Source organism: Anser anser (genome assembly GCF_964211835.1).
Source record: "Anser anser genome assembly, contig: HAP1_SCAFFOLD_196, whole genome shotgun sequence".
Taxonomy (NCBI): Eukaryota; Metazoa; Chordata; class Aves; order Anseriformes; family Anatidae; genus Anser; species Anser anser.
In genome coordinates, this window is record NW_028153830.1 from 132,522 (window position 1) to 147,939 (window position 15,418).

Below are 15,418 nucleotides of genomic sequence, written 5' to 3' on the forward strand. Positions count from 1 at the left end.
GAAGTGCACGTGGCAGGGGATGGGGCTGGTGTCCTGGCAGCTCTCTGGTGGCACGGACCCTGTGTCCAGCCCCGTAGCTCCTCCGGGTCGATCTGAGCTGGCTGCTGGAAGTATTATGCAGCTATTTGCTGAACGCTTCACCTTGCCTGGTTTAGCCCTGTATGGACTTAGGTTTAGCACATGAAGAGTACACTGAACCGAAAAGCAAGCATTTGGATTAAAAGGATAAAAGTTTGCAGGATGTGAGTATGATAATTGCATTACAATGTAATTGTTCAAAACAATAGAATTGGGATTTTTTTTTTTTTATTATTCCTAGAAAAAAGTAAACCTGTGAGAATACTTTACAACAAACATTTTGGATTTAAATTTAAAATGTACTTTCCTAATTTATCTTTGTTCTCTTAATTCTTCTTTTTTTTTTCAATACTATTTTTTAAAAATTTCTTGTTAGGGATATGCATTCTATGTTATGAAAAGTTACATGTATATGCCTTAGAGTATAGATATAAAGAATACTACTGAGTGCACCATTCTTCGAATCACAGAATGGCTCAGGTTGGAAGGGACCTTAAAGATCATCCACTTCCAACCCCTCTGCCATGGGCAGGGATGGCACCTACTAGATCAGGTTGGCCACAGCCTCATCCAACCTGGTCTTGAATACCTCCAGGGATGGGGCAGCCACAGCTTCGTTCATTCATTGTTTGCTTAACAGCATCTTGGAGCTGGAAACCTAAACCTAGCTGCTTCTATTAAGTTTCTGCATAGGATGTTTTATGACTTTTTGGAGAAGTAACTAACATTACTGTGCCAGGGCAGTGATAGCGGTCTGACCACTCATGATATCAGCCAGAGAAAAAAAATGACCAGATAATAAATAAATAAACAAACAAACAAACAAATAAGTAAATAAATAAAAGGATCCAGGTGTTCAAGATGGGGTTTGTATGGAGAAACCACCTGAACAATGTTCTTTTTTACCAGTTGATGGACTGAATTTTACTGGTTGCTTCCTGACCTGAAAGCTGTCTAGGTTTAATACATATCAAAAGCTCACTTGATATAGTGATTCATTTTTATTTTCTGTTGTAAATTATTTTACTAACAGCTTAGCGATATAATTAAATTTTAGCATTACCAACTCTGGAATCTTCTCCTTGATCTTTTCATTGTGTTAATATTTTGCTGTTTTTTGAATGCTTTTGCATGTTTCTGAGGGAAGGGAGAATGTCTCAATATATACCTAGCTTCAGTGAATATCAATAACAAATTTCAATTAATTCAGACTTCCTATTCGAAAGAACGTCTGTGAATGTATTTACTTCTCAGAATTTAGAGTGAACTCTTGTCTGTATTGAATTCCAAATTTAAATTATTTTTGAGATTAGTGGAGCCCAATTATCACCTTACAAACACTGTTTTAATCTGTTTTTGGTGCTTTGATAGACGATACAGTTTTTGTATTTAATGTATTTTTGATTAAGAAAGCCAAAATACATGATTACTATTGCAGAATAATGCTGCCCTTTTGACTGACTTCATGTGGCAGTTTTGTTATAAATGCTTGGTTGAAACTTGATTTAATTTTTTAACCTTTTGATTAGCAAATACCTTTTCCTTTCCCCTTTTTCTTTTTTTTTTTTTGTCCCTTTATTTCCTTGTCCCCTCTTTTTCCCCTTTTTCTCCTTCTGCTTCTCTTTCTTATATTTGTATTTATGTTATACATGTATATATACTACTTTGGTAATCTGATTAACTAAAAAATTGTTGTAAATGAGGTTTGCTGTGATTTTGTGCCTAATTACTTTTCCTTGTGTACCCATCAGTACTCTTTCTGTGCTTATCTGTTTTTATCATTACTTTGTCAGACTGATGAAACACCATATCACAGAGGCACGTAGATGTATTTCCCTAATAAAGGGTTATAATCGTGGATGGCTGCTGCAGTTGTGATCACGCAGTCAGTAATCAAGCTCTTTGAGGAGGGCTTGGTAGGGAACACCTTGAGTGGCTCTTGACATGCTGAATTGGTCATGGGGTCACTCCTCCTAAGTGGGAACTGCCCACTTGCTGGCCTTTGTCAACAGGAAAATGCCAAGCAAGCAGGGTTCCCATAAAAAGAACATTATAAACTTTTGGAAAGTAAAAAGAAAGCCTTCTTTTTTTTCTTTTTCTTTTTTTTTTTTTGTCCCTTTTGTTAGTTTTTTGTTCTTTTATAAGATGGGTAGTATTGAAATTTTAGTAAGTGGCACTTTCATTACTTTCTACATCCTCTTTTTTTTTTTTTTTTTTCCTCTGTGTTGACAGGGTAGAGACAGAAAGGTTTGTCGTGTTCTTTGGGTAAGTGCGGTGAACTGTTTTCTGTCCTCAGTGAATCAATGCTTTGTTTTAGAAGTGGTTGGTTTGGACAGAAACTGTCTTTATCATTTCTTTCCCCCCCAAGAATCACGTCTCTGCATCTCTTCAGACAACGCATGCTTCCCCTTTGGTGTTCCGTTTGATGGCATGGGGTTCTTGCTTGAAGGCATTTCTTTATGTAGGATCTGTGAATGATGAAAGTTATGAATGCATGGCTCAGTGTTTGATATTTGAGTGTTTCATGGAATAATGAATTAATTGTTTTAAACTGCTACAAATACAGTTTGCCCCAACTAAATGGCTGAACTGATTAGAGTTACAGAGTAATTTTCTCTAGTCAAAGACAAGGAAAGTTATCTTGATTTAGACTAACATGCATATAATTTATATAACACAGGTTATTTTTTCTACCGACTTTTTTTTTTTTTTAAACATGTAACAAACATGAGCACGTTACTCTATTAAATAGGTATTACCTATTTTGCATCCTGTACCCTGTCCTGTAGACTGTGCTACAACAATGCTAAGTTGTTTTTGTGTGTGTAGGTTCCAGTTACTTAAAACGTGCTTCTGGACACAGTTCTGGGCCTGATTTCAAAAACTGGATATAATAGATCACATTTCTTCATGAAATAGTGTTTGATAAAGTCTAGGTTGTAGCACAGTGAAAGCACAAAAATATGTACAGTATGCAGGACCACGATTTCATTGAAAAATACAATACTGACAGGAAACGTGAAAGATGCAAAGGAATCTAAGTACCTAAAACTACATGTAATAAATCATATGCAGACCATCAATCTGAAGGTGTATTCTTGATGCATCCTGCAATAGTGCTTCTCTGGAATTTTTAATATAAGAAATTTAAAATGATGAAAATTACTGCTTCTGAGGAAAGGCAAGCAAGTAATATGCAAGGTTCATTACTGTTATCAGATACTGCCCATTCCTGTCACAGAGTACGATCAAGATGGTGTAGGAGAAGCCCAGAGAGAGAAATCCTTTACTGAGAGGAATCTGAAGTATGCGTATTTGGTCAACGTACTTCATTCTTGCACCATTCAGCATGTGCTTTAAAGGAGTAATGAGAAAGGGGAATGAGTCTGAGCTACTGAGAGCAGGTCCAACATTTTGTAGAGTCAGACAGGGATCCTACAGGTAGTCTCCACATCTACAGAAGGCAGGCTAACACAGAGCTGAGGATGAAATCCATGGTATCGAGGGTCAAATTTCTGCCTCTTTATGTCAGTAGTAAACTTTGACAAACAAAGCAATAATGGAAATTTATGCTTTTCAGTGTAATCTCAGCATAGGTGATTTTGGAATTTCCTTTATACCTTGATCCAAGTACAAAGTAGTTCTGAATTTAACTAACTTTTTTTTTTTTTTTTTCCTGGCACTATTCTGTTTCTTTTCCTGTGTGTTGTGTGCATGTGTTATCAAAAACAGACAAACAAACAACAGAGTTACTAGCTATAAAAAGCTAATCAGAAACAAACAAACAAAAAGTTACTTCAGAGGCAATTATTTATTTTATTTATTTATTTATTTATTTTTTACGAATGGATAAAACATTCTGATGTTGTATCATTCTTAACTTGTTTTAATCCTTGTAGGTAACTGTTGGCTTTCATAATTTATTCATAAAATTTGTCAATATCCTGATCTCCTCTGTATGGATTTGCTAAACAGAGTTGCAAGTTGAAAAAAACCTCTTACCTTCCTTTCTCAGGGTCAGTGTGGAAAATCAGATACTGAAATACGGGTTTACTACTTGTGAAATTACAATTTTGGAAAACGATGATCCTGGAGGAGTGTTCGAATTTTCTTCCTCTTCCAGAGGTCCCTACAGCATCAAGGTAGCTATCCGAGTAACGTCACTTAAACATTACAGACGACTTAGTTCTAACAGAGTGCTAGAAAAAGATTAATTTTATTTTTTTGCAGGAAGGGGAGTCTGTTGAGCTGCAGATTGTTCGCACTAGAGGAAGCCTCATCAGACAGTTTCTGCGCTACACTGTAGAACCAAGAGATAATAATGAGTTTTATGGAAGCACAGGAATTCTGGAGTTTAAGCCTGGTGAAAGAGAGATCATAATTACTCTACTGACAAGGATGGATGGGATTCCAGAGGTAAGAATTAATATTTTTCTCTCTTTAAATTGCATTCACATACATATTTGTTTGTCACTTACTAAAATATAGATGGTTTCACCTGTAAATACCAGCAATTTTTCTGTAACATTTGAAGGCTTTCTTTTTCTTAAGTGTGAGAAATAGATAGAGGAGGAGTGACTGAAAGGCCTATAAGATAGTCAAGCACCATATGAAAGCACTTTATATCAATACAAATCAGGTCTTGTCAGTCTTGCCTGAATATTCATTTCTCTGATATCTCTATTGTTTTGTAATCCCAGAAATCTGCACAATTTGAGGCATGTGTCTGTTGCTTTTCTCTTTGCTTTCTGCTTTTCTGTAGCTTGTTCCCTTTCCTGTGCATCAGCCATCCTGGATTCCATCAGGAAGTTTGCAAGGGTTTGATTTTACCACATTTATGTTAACATAAATTTTAGCTGCTGTGATTCAGCATTTTTTGCTGCCTTTACACGCACATTCCTATGCTGTATTTTGCATAAGCAGTTAGTTGTGTTTGTCTGATCCTGCTAATGAGCTGATCTAGGAGTAAGATGTCAGAAAGCCAGCTTTACAAAACATAAAGGTTTTAGGAAGGTTAATAATCTTTTTGTAGGGCCAGGTGGTCATCAGTCATGGATTGAAGGAGGGATGGAGGACCATATGATGAGGAAATCAGGGGATCACAGCAACTCCAACTTCAATTGCATAGGCTGCTGTAGAAATTCAGGTTTCTTTTCCCTACATACTCCAAAGAAAGGAGACATAAGAAGTCTGAACTCCACTACAGAAGCCAGGAACATAAGTTAATCTAGTAAAACTTAGGCACTAAAACAGCGGGTTATTTAATAGTTCCATTCCCAGTTTTTACTAGTTCATCAGCAGGCTGAGATAAAAGTATTTCCCTGCTTACAGCAGTATTATTAGACTAGGTAAGTCATCCTGCTGAAATGCTCAGGCAAAAACATACGAATTGTAGTGTCAGGACTAAAAAATAAGGAGGTCCTTTTATACTCTTCTATCTCCAAGAGTGGCCAAAAGCCACATACATGAGCAGGACATATATAATCACTTTCCTCCAGAATGCCATCCCAGCCTCCAATGGTGGGCAGTCCAAGGATGTCTGGAGTAATGGATGGTATCTTTGGGTGCCTTCAGATTTTCTTTCTGTTAATTGAAGCAGTTACGCTTTGAACGCAGGTAAGGTTTTAGCATCCATGACATTCTGTAGTACTGAACACCATTGTTTAATTGAATTGTATGTGAAGAACCAGTTCATGTGTGTTTCTTTACTGCTAACCACCAGCCAGTTTCACTGAGTTCTCCCCAGTGTAGAGTAATGCTGTTTTCTAGATAGATAAATGCAATATTTTTTTCTAATGTTCTCTGATACTTTTTTGAAAGTACCATGTCCCATTAGATTAATAAAGCCAGTTGATCAATTCTTTCTAAATTAGCATGCTGTCCATGGTTTAAAAATCTTTGCTTTACCTGTTACAAAGCCAGGAATCTTAAGAAGTCTTGGAGGAAAGAAAATTTACATTTCAGAGTGTGTTACAAACATTACTTGTGAAATTATGCGATTCTAAATTAAGTACACAAAATAAGTCCTTGCTTATAATAATAATAGACTTTTGGAGAAACTGATGCTTTTAGAGATAGAAAGTTCTCACAATTTCCTTTATTTGATAGCATTATACAAACGTTTATTGCATGTAGAATGTGTGTGATTTCATTTTAAGTTTGTATCCCTTTCTGCCTGATGGGGGACTGTGGACTATAGACCATTTTGTTTTTGATGTGGATGTTGAATATGTATTTTTGTTCTGACTGAGTTTCCCTCTTCTAGCTGGATGAGCTATATTCTGTGGTACTTAGTGGCTACAGTGAAATGCCAGGCAAGTTGGGGAATGCCACAATGGTCAATATAACCATTTTGAAGAATGATGATCCGCATGGTATCATTCAGTTTCTACCTTACGAACTAACAGTAACAATAAGTGAAAGCAAAGGAGAAGTCATCCATACCGGTAATTCCTTTTTATTAGAGTTACTTCTTTATCTGCTGTCTGCTTCTGCAAGTCTTATTTTCCCTGTTCTAGGATAACAGAAGTCTAGGAGACTTCTTACTAAAATCTCCACTCAGGACTTTACAGATTGGTACAATGCCAAGCAAGATGAGCAGCGGAGAGTGAAGTGGAGAAGTATGGGTGTGGAAAAACAGAGGGATTAACTGAGTAAAAAGGATTGCTAGAGAATTTTCCAGACAGGAGGGATGGAGTACTGATGTATGTGCAAAGTGCAACGTGGAGGTAGTAGCTCTGTTTGTGGAGAATGAAGAATGGGGTGTTATATAAGAGAAACATAGAGTTAAATCTTCCTATGGGTGATTTTAATTGATCTATTCAGTTATCAATTACTTTTACAGGCAAGAATTAACATGTGAAATTAAAGCAGTTTGCACTGCTTTAGTAATCTGTCTTTGTGTGTCCTTTTCTGTAGCACTCCAACATGTTACTGGTTTCATAAGAAGTGAAATTGGTTATTATTGTATTTCCTTTTTCTCAGTTTCAGATGTTTCAGATGTTCCTTTTTGATTTCTGTTGCTCTGAATATGCACACTGACTCTGTTTATGTTTTTTAGCTGTTTACAGAGTTGTAAGAAATCAAGGAAACTATGGAAATGTTAGTGTGTCTTGGGTTGTTGATCCAGCATGTACCAATGACGTCTATCCAGAGCAAGGGACTATTTTATTTGATAATCTGGAGTTTTCAAAAAATATCACCATTTACTCACTGCCAGATGAGGTAAACACTTTTACAGTGTTTTGGGGTGAGAATATGGGACAAAGAGTAAGTACTAAAACATTAGAGTATAAGGAGAAAAAAGGAATGTGTGTTTCTCAAGAGCCTAATAACTTGTAGGAAATATCAAAATACTTGGGTAGAACTGAGATAATGTCTGCAAATCATAGAGAAATTTCAGAAGCTGTGCATACCTCTAAACAAAAAAGGTAGAAGCTGAGAGTAATTGTACTGTGGTAAAGTTATAGGAAAGTTTGACTGAAACTCGTATCTTGATAACTGGAATCCTAATTTCAATCCTAATCCTATATGCTGATAAATTTGAAGTAATATAAGAAAGATTACACCTAATGATAAATAAATAAAGCTGTAAAAAAAACTACATGTATCAGAAACATAAAACTGGAAGGTAACTTTTGGGTCATCTGTGCAAGATAAAGAGGAAGGGACTTACTTACAAAAACTGTAGATGGATGATAATTTCTGTATAACTGTATGAATTATCATCCCTCTTGAGACACATAAGGACTGACAAATAAAAACAACACTCAGAAATCTCTGGCTTATTAATCCCCCTAACTTTTCATTTTAAATTCTTCAGTGTTTTGTATGCTAGAAATTAATGTCTTAATACTTTCAGGTGCCTGAAGAGGAGGAAGTATTCACCATCAGTTTATTCAATGCTACCGGTGGAGCCAGGCTGGGCAATGTAACCACTGCAATTTTACAAATAACAAAGAATGATGATCCCATTTATTTTGCAGGTTAGATATTATTGTTTATAAATGTGGAATACATACACTACCTAAAACGGACTTTTTTCACAAACCAGATCATTGCGAAATCGTAATCCCAAAAGAGCAAGTGGAAAAGCTCCCCAAACTTTTTTTTGTTTTTGTATTTAATTTATATTTGTTTCCTTCAGAACCTTCCCATTTTTTTGTGTGTGTCATTTTTCTCTTTGTTGATGTTGAGATCAGTTAGGAGGCAAGGTACAAAATATTCTCTCGTACCTGAATTATTTCCTACCTTTATCACATACATCTTATTGTTTCATTGAAGAGGAAGACCCTACTAGAGAGAATTAAGAAAACAGAGCAAATGCAAGCAACTCAGGCTTGAACTCAGACAGATTTGTTGCTTTTGTATTTTCAGAACCTGTGACAGTGAGTGTTCAAGAAGGAAGTGTTGCAAACTTTACAGTCCTAAGGAATGGATCTGCTGATGTCGCTGTTGTTGTCCAGTATATTACTGTTAATGGAGATGCAACAGCTGAAGAGGGAGACTTTGTTCCCAGTGGAAAGAACAGTGTCATTTTGTTTGATGTTGGAGAAAGGGAGCAGAATTTATCTGTGTATATCAACGATGATGATACCCCTGAAACTGATGAAACATTTTATATTATCCTTTTCAATTCTACAGGTAAGTCTTCCTTTTTTTTTTTTTTTTTTTTGCTGGCAATTTCTTAGTATCTTGGTCTTATCATAAAGCAATATTTAAATGCCAAGAATTATACGAATAATGTTTGCTTCAAGATTTTTATACAATAAATGCATACTGTGTTTGAATTTTCATCCTTAATTATTTTATTGGAAACAAAAATCAAATGATAGAGTTGATACTTTGCCTGCAAAAACAACTGGAGTGAAAGTCCCTTTTCAAATATAAATGCTCCAAATTAGATGGACTTCAATACAAAAACACAAAGCAAAAAAAAAAAAAAACAAAATTTAGTACCCAACAGTCTTAGGAAAAGAGGTATTCTTTTAGTTATTTTTTTCATGCTCCAGAGTGTATTACAAAACTACATGATTTTTGTAAAAACAAACAGAACTGCCATATTTTGGAGGAAGGGTATGTAATTGCTCTATTTTATTAGTAGCGAAAAGTATGCATACATTTTTTTCACTCTGAGACTATAGTTTTAAAAGGCTTAATTTGCAGAAAAATATATGTCACAATTTACCCAGGGGACCACCTCTAAAGAAAGGATTTATTACCTTAGAAATAACGTATTTTTGTTTATTTATTTATTTTTCAAAGTTTACACTTAAAAAGGAATGACCAAAATTATTCAGCCCATTCCTCACGTTTTTGAAATACATATCTTTTAGAATAAATTATCACTGTTATGTAATATACATGAGAAAATAAAAGTGAAGTATAAGAAATTCATAATTTTTCCAGAGCCCTAAGTATTTAATAAAGACCCTCCCCACACCTAGCTCCAACAAAACTCATGGTGTTGTGGGAGAGTCATTTGCAATTGTGTTATCAAATTTTAATTTACTGCCCTTCATTTTTTACTGTTCTCTAGTTGAGAGGTAATAACAGGCTCTGAATCTGCTGCAAATCTTTGCAATGCAAAGCAAAGCTGTATTGAATCAGCCATTGAAACCTGAGGGGCTGTAATTTAATAAAGCAAAGAAAGATGATGGCAATTAACCATCAGACTATACCTTCAGATTGTGTGACACGTTCTCAAAGTAAAATACCTACCAGGTATTCAATTCAAGATTAGGAAACCTAAAATTAGATTTCTTCATCTGTAAGCACGCTAAGCATCTTAGTTCTCATTACAGTCTCTGATGGTCTTAGTCTTTAGCAGTCGATAAGACTGAAGTGATTGAGGTCATGCTACAGTGGACACCCTGCGGCTGGCCTGTGAGTTTCTCACAAGGCAGCATTGATCTTGAGTTGAATCCTTCCCTGAACATTGGTAGCAGGCAGCCAGAGGTTGACAGGGAAAGCAGTAATTTGAGTATAAGGCAGCTAAGCTATTTCCCAAGGTCGGCTGGTATTCACTGTAGTACCCAGGTCTCTTATAAAATATCAGACTAGGGAAAGGATTAGACAAAACCATTCTTCTTCCTTCATAAGTTTTCTCTTTTGTTGTCTCTTTCTACTTTAATAACTTTCTTCAGGATCTACTGGTAGCTCCCAATACTACCCCATTGGGAACATATCATGGCTTTTCTCCTAGCACATGGGGAATGGGTATCCATAGCCTCCTTTTTCCTCTAAAATGAGCATCATATAGTTTTACAGCCATTCTAGAATCACTAAGAATAAAGAATATTTCTATACATATTCCTGAAAGCAAAAGTTGGTTTTCTTTCTATGATTGGTTACATACAGTGGCCTTGACTGTTCTGAAATTTTTTTGGGGACTGTTGTTCCTGAGAGAAAATACAAATAGAGGTATATGAAGTTAGAGGAATAAGCACATTGTTTAACGTGGAACAAAATTTAGTCGGACACTTTCAAAGAAGACAAAAAATGGGGTGGGTGTGGACACATTATGTTCATCTATGGACAATGCAATGGAGTTAGAATTAACATCCCTTAATATTTACCTGTACTAATATGCACACTGAAAGCCTGCTAGCTTCCCATCTACATAATAAGAATCTTATGTTTCTTCCTTTTAGATATTCTTTGATATGGGAGTGAATAAACTCTTAGACATTGCTCATAGCTTGTATTTAGTTTAAATGCAATACTTTTCTTCTAGGTCTAAAGAAGGTCGGGGCTCTCTGAATACCTTACTCTTTTATTCTGTACCTCTGAATATCTTATTCTTTTGACTTGTCCAGATGATCAAACAGAAAATGTTACCTCACATAACAACTACATGCAAGGATACTGTGTAGTAAGAATCACATCTTCTCAGTTCATGTCATTTTTCCTGAAAATCTTACGTCTTGCTCTCCGGATGGTACACTACTTAAATACTTTTACTCTGATTTGCCTGCTGCTGAATACCTCAAATTCTGTTTTTCACTGACTTTTATAATTGTCCTTTTCTTTGTATAAAAGCAATTGTAGTGAGTAGAAAACATAATTGGATTTAGAGTTACCTACATTTCTGATTCCAATTTTAATAATAATAATTGTCCTCTTTTTTAGGAGATACAGTTATCTTTAAGGCTGGAATGGCAACAGTTATTATTGAAGCAAATGATGATCCTAATGGAATTTTCTCTTTGGAACCTTTAGAGAAGCCAGTTGAAGAAGGCAAAAGTAACATTTTTTGGTAAGTAACGTTTAAAGAATATCTTTGCACTCTTTTGGAACTGGTGTATGTGGTACTTTATAAATAGCACTTTGATTAAATCAAATGCACAAGTGTGCATTGATAGAAGTGCACTATAGAAAAACAGTTTTACAAAATTTTGGATTAAATGATTTGTAATGTGTTGAAGACATCACCTGTAATACTATGGAGTACACAGTAAATATTAAAAAGTGCACAGAAGCTCATGTTGAAATGTAACTAAATAAGACTTCAGCATTGATGTTCTGTTATAATCTCAGGAACCTGTAGATACAGAAAAATCTGAATGATTGAGCACAATATAACCTAGGCTGACAGAAAAAGAAAAAAAACCACTCAACAAATAGCTAAATAAAACTGTGTGGCACTAGGTGGCTTTTTGTACCCATCTTTGAAATTTTCAACTGCAAACTACTGTATTCTTTCTTTCTGTTTTTGTATTTTTTTTTTCTTTTATCTGTTAATTACAGATTGAAATCTATACTTAAAGTCCGGATGTGACACTCTTCATTAGTCTGACCTTTGAAAGTATTTTCCTTTGTGCCACCATGATATATTGAAGAATTAGCAGGGTTAAAAATTGAATGCACTTGGCATCTCGCCTTGTTACATTCATTTCATAAATTTACTATGGGGTTTTAATTGGATGAAAAAATGATTTTTCGTTAAGAAATCTTGAGACAGGCTGTAAAGAGAAGTTAGGTCACAATAAATGCGATAGTGCAAATAGTTAGGGAAGAGGTTCTTCTTGCATTTAAAAAATCATCCTTTTTTTTTTGTCTGTTTGTTTTAAAGCCTTGAAGCAGATGCTTATGGCTGTGAATTGGTTCTTTATGCTTGTGTCAATACATCTGAAATATGAATAGTCTCAAGAAAAGAGGATATTAAGTTCATTGTGTGTTTGTTGTTGTGCTGTTCACTGTTTTGGGCTTTGTTGTTTTTTTGTCCTTTATAGTCTAATCTGCAGGATAATTTTTGTGGATTTGGTGGTGTTAAGAATATTGTTTTGATGTAAACATGCTTATATACAGGTGCTTTATGGAATTATAGGATACCAAGATCTCCAACATCTGAGGAACCTGCTCAGTCATCATTGATAAAATATATTTACTAGGGATCTGTCTCTTCCATACTGTCACTACTTTGACAGTTGTGTAGCATATAAAAAAGTGGTCAAAGTAGCATGTAACCAAACCACCGAAAACACAGAGGTTTTAATGAGGTAATTGGAGTTAGTGCAGCAGCGCTACACAGCTGGGATAGAGCACCCTGGTTAACGCCACAGAAGAAAAACCTTTGGAAGCAGAAACAACATAAATGTGTTGCTGTGGCTGGACTAGTTTAGCTGAACTAATTCTTCAACCTGATATAATCTATTTATAAGGCATTTTATGTCACCGTGCAAACCGACAGAAGCAAACTTCCTGTATGTAAGCGCACTCTTAATAAAGGCACTGTATGGGTCACTTTTTATTTGTAGTGCCTTTTTGAAATTAGTGTAATTGTGTTAGCAGATAGTTACCAAAAAAAAAAAAATCTTTTCATTTACTACGTTCTTAATCACAAATAACAGTAGATTTCTGAAAGCCGTAGAATGTAATTCTAATTTAATACAAGTGTAAGAAAAAGTTTAAGTAGACTTGATGACTGAAAGGAGAAACGTTTGTGGTTAAATGTAGATGATTCTCTTTCCTGTCTAAGAGTGTCCAAGTATATTAATTTTTAATGTTAACTTTCTGAACTATTACGCATTCATATTTATTATTATAAATTGGAATTACAAGACACAGTGATGTGTAGCTTCACAGTAGTATTCTGCATGGACCTGCGTATGCTACTTCTGTTTTCTAAAGTACGTATTCCGGGAGTAGAATTGTACTGCAAAAGTGGTTGCCTTTAAAAGGAAGGCTTCATGGAACAGTTGTAGTATATTAGCATTTTACTTTATATTACATAGTATATTACTTCTTACTGTAAGGAAGATTACAGTAAAAGGAGTCTCCACATTTTCCTTTTCTACTCAACGCTGATGCATGCCTGCCAGGACTCTCATTCTTTCTGTATCACTGAACAGGATTTTGAGACACAGAGGACACTTCGGCAATGTTTCTTTGACCTGGCAGTTGTTTGATAATAACTCTGCACTGAAGCCAGGAGAAGAATTCTATGAAACTTATGGGACTGTGTGCTTCATGGATGGTGAAAGGTCGAAGTCAATAACACTACGTGCCATTTCAGATAGAATTCCTGAATTCAATGAATTTTACATTCTAAAGTTGGTGAATGCTTCAGGTATTGTCTTCCATATCACCATTTCCTTCATATCTGGTAGAAAAGAGTTATGTTTAATCAATCAAAAAGAAACCAACACTAGAAAGAGCATTGCTCTGAATCATGTCTTGATATCCTATGCTTTTCTGGTAAGGTTTTAGGTCTTATTTTTCATTTAATCTTGATTTCCATATATAGAGAGTTACTCAGTTCCCGAATTACTGTTAAACACATTTTGGTGATCTGAACTTTAAAAGGGATGCCTCTTGGTTTTTGAAATTAAACTTCTTAAAGTTCAGAAGTTTCATTTCAAAAACCAAGAGTTCTGAATTTCAGATACATAGATCTCCATGCACAAAATATAAAACAAAGATACTAACAAAGAAATAACAAAGGTATTAAAGGTTATGTGTGTCTACCATAATAGAGGTTGCTTTTTTGTTTGTTTGTTTCCCTAGAGGAGGTAAAATACTTGTAGTTACCACTTCACATGACTTAAATTACAACTTTAAATTGCTACTGGACACATTTCCTAATCTGGATTAATTCCACTTTAGTACTATTCATGGTCTTCTGTGCTCTGATACAAGTGAAAATGTGTGTTGGCCTTTCCTGTAAGTGAAGTCCATACGGATGTACAAAAGATTTCCTGCTTATAACAGGTAGATCACTGTACACTTTGAACACGGAGATTCTCCATTCACAACATGATCTTCATATCATGAATTCTTACTGTGCAAAGATAGATGACTAACACCAGGACTGGGCAGCAGTTTTAACACACAACTGGTTACTGTTTCTGCAAGGTGTATGTACTTCTGTATCAGAGGCAACAGGCAAGATTTTGCCATTCTCTATTCCTGTAAGTCTTTGAGCAATACAAGAATTGAATTTGGCCCCCATGCTTATCAAACGAATCAAAGGTAACCTACCTTATTGGCTAATTAAGAAAAGATGGACCTTGTCATGTTTCACCTGAAAGACATCTGTGTGTTTTACAGCTGAAAAATAGCATGTGGGTTTGTTTTCTACTGAAATTACATCAGCACAGTGTTTTAAGAATAATACAATTAACCTATGTAATTTTCAAGTTAGATCATTTGCTATAAGTCCAGAGGATCTTAAAGGAGGGTTTGAGGTTTTTTTAGAAACTTGTTTTATTAAAAAAAAAAAAAAAGTACTTTGAAACTTTTTTCTGAGTGTGTTGTTTAATCATTAACTTTTACTCTAACTTCTATTACGCAGGTGGGTCTCCTGGTCCTGGTGGTCAGTTATCTGAAACCAGTCCTACTGTAACTGTCATGATCCCTTTCAATGATGACCCTTTTGGAGTGTTTGTTATAGATCCAGAGAGCCAGGACAGAGAGATAGTGGAAGATACTCTTTCTGAAGATGACCTTTCCTATATTACGGACTTCACCATCTGGAGACAGCAAGGCACCTTTGGTGTTGTCCGACTAGGTTGGGAAATACTGTCTAGTACCTTCCAAGCTGGACTGCCATCAATGGTAGATTTCTTGTTGCTTGGATCATTCCCAAGCTCAGTACAATCACAGCCCCACATGAGGCGCCATCACAGTGGAACAGACGCTCTGTATTTCAGTGGAAAAGAGGATGCATTTGGCATTATCGGTCCTGAATACCCATAACAATGGAAATAATGCAGTAACCAATTTTACATTTTCAGCTTGGTTAATTCCTAATGTCAGTACAGATGGCTATATAGTTGAAAAGGATAACGATAATGGGACTTTATATTATGGTGTGAAAATTCAGACAAATGATTCTCAT

General features: G+C 35.4%; 1 protein-coding gene across 1 annotated transcript; it reads left to right on the forward strand.

Moving 5' to 3' along the window:
- The first annotated feature begins 2,164 nt into the window (after nt 1-2,164).
- On the forward strand, nt 2,165-12,892 carry LOC310891389 (adhesion G-protein coupled receptor V1-like). The gene is made up of 8 exons (XM_083853662.1): nt 2,165-2,343; nt 4,094-4,220; nt 4,309-4,494; nt 6,344-6,524; nt 7,139-7,302; nt 7,940-8,063; nt 8,455-8,721; nt 11,209-12,892. The coding sequence occupies exons 3-8, from the start codon at nt 4,477-4,479 to the stop codon at nt 11,337-11,339; spliced, it is 885 nt and encodes a 294-aa protein (XP_083709788.1). The 5' UTR covers nt 2,165-2,343; nt 4,094-4,220; nt 4,309-4,476; the 3' UTR covers nt 11,340-12,892.
- The last annotated feature ends 2,526 nt before the right edge of the window (nt 12,893-15,418 follow it).